The sequence below is a fragment of the Panicum hallii genome, chromosome 4 (genome assembly GCF_002211085.1).
Source record: "Panicum hallii strain FIL2 chromosome 4, PHallii_v3.1, whole genome shotgun sequence".
In the NCBI taxonomy this organism is placed as follows: Eukaryota; Viridiplantae; Streptophyta; class Magnoliopsida; order Poales; family Poaceae; genus Panicum; species Panicum hallii.
In genome coordinates this window covers 48,610,954-48,615,957 of record NC_038045.1, presented here as the reverse complement: position 1 = coordinate 48,615,957, position 5,004 = coordinate 48,610,954, and the positions used below count along the sequence as shown (strand labels likewise).

At 46.4% G+C, this 5,004-nt stretch overlaps 1 protein-coding gene across 1 annotated transcript; it reads right to left on the bottom strand.

Annotated features, from left to right (window-relative positions):
* Window positions 1-408: 408 nt before the first annotated feature.
* Window positions 409-2,790, bottom strand: LOC112890898 (60S ribosomal protein L19-1). Its single transcript, XM_025957769.1, has 5 exons — window positions 2,611-2,790; window positions 1,592-1,714; window positions 1,173-1,486; window positions 814-863; window positions 409-719 (listed from the first exon to the last, which is right to left on the bottom strand). The coding sequence occupies exons 1-5, from the start codon at window positions 2,720-2,722 to the stop codon at window positions 695-697; spliced, it is 624 nt and encodes a 207-aa protein (XP_025813554.1). The 5' UTR covers window positions 2,723-2,790; the 3' UTR covers window positions 409-694.
* Window positions 2,791-5,004: the final 2,214 nt, after the last annotated feature.

Sequence of the window (5,004 nt, the reverse complement as noted above, 5' to 3'; positions counted from 1 at the left end):
TCTGTTAGCCCCATTCAAAGGCACATAAAAATTGGAAAAGCCTAACATGCAGAAACTGTCCAACCAAAATGGCCTCAACCTTCCAGAGCATTTAAATCCACAGGCAATTTGGTTCTGTATGCATCCTTTCCCTACTTGACTTTTTGCCAATCTAGCAGAATTATAAGAAACCTATTTTCCGAGGATTGTTAAAATATAGCGGAGAAAGACAGCTACGGCTGACAGACTACTTATAAGCGAACTGGCTGACACGAGGCCGGTAAGGCGGTAACGATGTCCAAAAATCACTGGGATCCTCGAGGTTTTAGTCGCAAACTAGCATGCCTTAAAAACTAAAACTCACTAATGGTCGGTGCGAAGTTACAAAGAGTCATCCACAAGCGACACAAGTAAACCAGGAGACGAACCTTAGTCTTGGACATATCACAGCCTATTTCACAACTATTGAGGATAACCCATATAAAGAACTACAAGTACGTTTCATAGAGCACAACGGGATTTTCTTAGATCTGTAGCAAAGAAAACTCTGCATAAACAAGTCTACTACATTATCCAACCCAACATAAACAAGATATGATATTCAGAGATATCAAGGCATGACAGCTTGGACATATAATAACAGCAAAACAGTTTAGAGGCGCTCCAAAATTAGGCTACTCCTGGTACCAGAAAGCTAAAGCTTCAGATCAACTCTTCACTTCTTCGCCTTCTTTGGCGCCCTGCAACATTGGAGGGAAACAGGGAAATACGTCAACAAAATATGTAATTCTATAGTAAGGAAACTGGGAAAATTAGAGGATTTAAGGCACTTACACTGCAGCTGGAGCTGGAGCCGCAGCTGGTGCTGCAGGTTCCCTCGGGCCCTAAACAAAAATGAAAAATACATTTCAACATGGCATCCAGAAAACAAACAAGATAGATCACAATGTCTCAAGCCTTTCCAGGGAAAAGGCATACAACTAATCAAACAGTTTAGAACAACAGGTCAAACCATGACCCTGACCGACAATAAAACTAAATACATCTAAACCCATGCCTCATCATACGCCACATTAGCAAGATCAATAAAACTTATTTTTGGTGAATCATGAAATACTATTAAAATGGAAGTTCAACTTCATTAGTCGACAAGGCCCAGTTCAGAATAGTATAAAGAACAGACATTATCTTACCTGGGCCAACCTCTCCTCCCTCCTGGCAATCTTCCTCTCACGGCTTGCCTTGCTCTTGGCGCGCTTGGCCTCAAACTGATCAGAGAGTGTCTTCTCTCTGGCCTTCTCAGCCTTGGACTTGTGGATACTCTCCATGAGCACCCTCTTGTTCTTGAACATGTTACCCTTGACCTTCATGTACATGTCATGGTACATGTGCTTGTCGATCTTCTTGGCTTCACGGTACTTGCGCAGCAGGCGCCTCAGAACCCTCATCCTCCTCATCCACAGAATCTTGGTGGGGAGCCTAGCCTCCCTGGTACCCCTGCGCTTACCTGTAGAGATATAGGATTAACATATATTTACAAGATTTTGACAATGTACAGATGTCAGGTACATATTTACAGGATACATAAAATGGATAAATCAGTTTAGTATACCATATCCAGAATGACGTCCCTTCTGCTTGGCCTCATGCGCCCTCCTTGCACGGGACCTGGAGTGGATCTTCTGAGGCTTCTTGATGATAAAACCATCCTTAACCAACTTGCGGATATTCTGGCCTGTAAGTTTTGTAGAAGACATGCTCATACTTATGTTCCTTTCAGAAGTCGGTAGCAAGACATTACAATTTCAATATATAAATACAGAACATATAAAGCACAAGTGCAAGCATCATAAAAAACCACATGAACACAAAAGATCAGAGCAACAAACTACTCAGAAGAGCATAACAAGTCTGAGTAACAGAACTGTTCTAGCTTTATCATGGCGACCATATAATAAACGAGCACAATATGCCATAAAAACAAGAACACTTCCTTGCAAATCATCATTTGAAATGCAAGTAATAGCAGTCCTAGCCAAAATCTAAATTCAGATTATTAACTTAATACAAAACTGCATCACTCAGCTAATAATATCTCCTTCAGCTAAACTAGTATCGCAAACGTTTTAGAATGCACACAGGCAACAAAATTGTAACAGCAACTACAACCTACATACAATTATCAGAACGTCGGACTAAACAAGACTCAAACGTGATGATAGCAATCTTAACGTAGTGACAGACCTATCATGAAACCTGCAGCTTCCGAATGCAAACAAAACGAGTTTTCCATCGCTGCCTATGCCCATAAACTAAACATGCTTGAACATCCAGACGTCTACGAACCTCAACAATAGCTAACCACAAAGGCCTGGCACTATCAGTCTATCAAACGGATCAGCGCAGCTGATTTACTAGTGGAACCAACCCTTACCGCTGCCCCTAGCAGAATTACCATAGGCTCGAAACTAAACCTACATGCGCGGAACCACAGATCTACCTCCTACGGCAGCAACCCAACCCACCGGGCAACCAAGGCGTGAACTGGTGAACCATGGAAGACGCGCCGCGCAGCAAACAAGGGCCGGGCGGCGAGGGGGGAGGTTCGGGTGGGAGTGGTGGTGATCTTACGTGAGTTGGCCATGGAGATCTCGCTGACTTCATTCGGGTCGAGCCAGACCTTGCCCTTGCCGCACTTGAGAACGCTGGCGGCGAGGCGCTTCTGCAGCTTGAGCGAAACCATCTTCTCCGCCGCCGAGGGGGTCTCCCTGCCGGGTGGGTGTGTGGAGGCGCAGGGGCTAGGGAAATGTGGCGGCGGCGCACGCGGAGGCCTTATATAGCACCCTGATGGGGATTAGGGTTTCCCTAGATGGCTCTCGATCTGGGCCAGGCCCAACAATATTGATGGGTCCGTTCTATTAGGCTAGGGCCCATAATAGGTTTTGCCAGAAGCCCAGAACTCTGGTCTGCATCTCTCGTTCTCGAGGGAAAATGTCCTTTCAACCCCCTCAACTATCAACATAATTTAATTTACCCCCGTCAACCGAAAAACCAGATATGCAACACTCATAGTTGGAGGTGTTTAGTTGAGGTTGTTGCATATCCGATTTTTCGGTTGAGGGGGGTAAAATAGATTGTGTTGATAGTTGAGGGGGTTGAAAGGATTTTTTCCTTCTCGAGGGGGGGTGGGTTTTCAGTAGTTTCTTCACTCCAACACTCCAACAGGCACTCCATGGACTGACATTATTGTTCGCTTCAGTGTATCTGGAGCGACTGAAGTTGGGCAAGAACGCAAGGTCATCAGAAGTGTGATGGGTATAACAGCATCACTGGTGATGAAGAGACCTTTGAAGCACTGGGAACTTAGGCGTGCTAATCACAGAATCAGTGTCCGGAGTCCGGACTGCCTCGATGGAGGGAAAACATGCAGACGTGTAACACAAGATATCAGGACAGAGCACAACTTGAAGATCTCATGAGTCATGACCTAACAAAGCAAAGGTGCAAGGAGCTTGCAAAACCAAATCTGCCATACTAGCACTGATTGAGCACGGATGATGGTTATTGAAGTAGTGTGACCACTGTGAAATTTGACCCCCATGCATCTGGAAAGCTAATGTGGCAGGAGTAACAAAATTGAGGATAGAGTGGCAAGATGAAAAAATGGTTTTTTGAAAAAAAATCAAGAAAGATAATAGTTTTGTACAACACTAAGATATTGCAGCTGTTCATGTTGTTCCTCAATGACCATAAATCAAACTGTCCAATGATAACATCAACCGAACAACGGCTAACAATTTAACATGCATGTGTTAAAAGGAAAACAAGATGGAGCTTCATCAGAGATGACAATTAACTGAAGGAACATAAACCAACGGCTACTACTGCCCCCTTACTCCTACAGTCCTACAACGAAGAACCACTACCTAACCAGACCACATAAGCAGCATCACCAAGGTGGCAAGGTAGCATGTGCATACTGTGTTGGAATAATGGGCTTGGCCCATTCATTCTATTGCAATTAAAAGAATTTAAAGCCTACTATTAATGCTAGGAAATCAATGCTTAATTCCGTACCGGGAATTGAGGAGGATCTCAACCGACTTAAAAGGTGGACTTCGTGTACACCGCTTGAGAAGCCGGTAAGAGGAGGACGGTGAACCACACGCGCGCGCGCGCTCGCTCGCCTCGCCGAGCCGTGGCCGTGGCCGTGGCCGTGGCCGTGGCCGTGGCCGTGGCCGTGGCCGAGGCCGAGGCGGAGGCGGTGCGGTGAGAACGTTTTTGCAGTAAAGAGCATTAAAACAGAGTGTTAATGTCAATAATAATGACCAGACATTGAAGGCTCTTTACGACGTCCAGGTTCGTTGAACCTGAGGCACATTAACTGCCATTCGTGACGTCCAGGTTCGTTGAATCTGAGGCACATTAAGGCACATTAACTGCCGCTCATCAAAGCCATTCGTGACGTCCAGGTTCGTTGAACCTGAGGCATCTCGAGCCTATATAAGCCAGCACCCTCTCCTCCCATCCTCACTCATCTCAAGCTCTCATTCAGGTATTCCTCTTCAGGAGACCTCTCCCTTCTCCCTCAGCTGCTTTCTGCCTTCCCCATCGCTAGCACTGCGCGCACAGGTCTAGCGAGAGCAGGGCCTCCGGAACCTCTGCTCGCTGAAGGTCCTGCACGGGACGCGGGCAATTAGGTTTTTGGGGAGCGTCTTGACGCGACTGCTCGCTCCCTGAACGACTCCTTCGTCTACGCTCGTGCGAACGACTACTTCGTCTACTTCCCGGCGTAACCGCTCGTGCGAACGACTACTTCGTCTACTTCCCGGCGTGACCGTTCGTGGGACTGCACTGCGAACATCTCCCTGCAACGACATAGTTCGGCTACTTCAAGCAAGGCCAGTCGAATAGCATGTCTATTCCAGCTGGTAACGGCGCAACCGGTGCCTCCGGCACTGGTCCCGCCTTGGGGTACTTACTAAACCTACTCTGGTTTAATTCTTTGTTCATGCTTATTAATGA

Excerpts from the sequence above, each read along its gene's own strand:
- LOC112890898 (XM_025957769.1), bottom strand. The coding sequence starts at position 2,722 with ATGGTTTCGCTCAAGCTGCAGAAGCGCCTCGCCGCCAGCGTTCTCAAG. Across the intron at positions 1,715-2,610 it reads GATCTCCATGGCCAACTCAC|GCCAGAATATCCGCAAGTTG; the intron begins GTAAGATCACCA and ends CAAAACTTACAG. Across the intron at positions 1,487-1,591 it reads GGGACGTCATTCTGGATATG|GTAAGCGCAGGGGTACCAGG; the intron begins GTATACTAAACT and ends ATATCTCTACAG.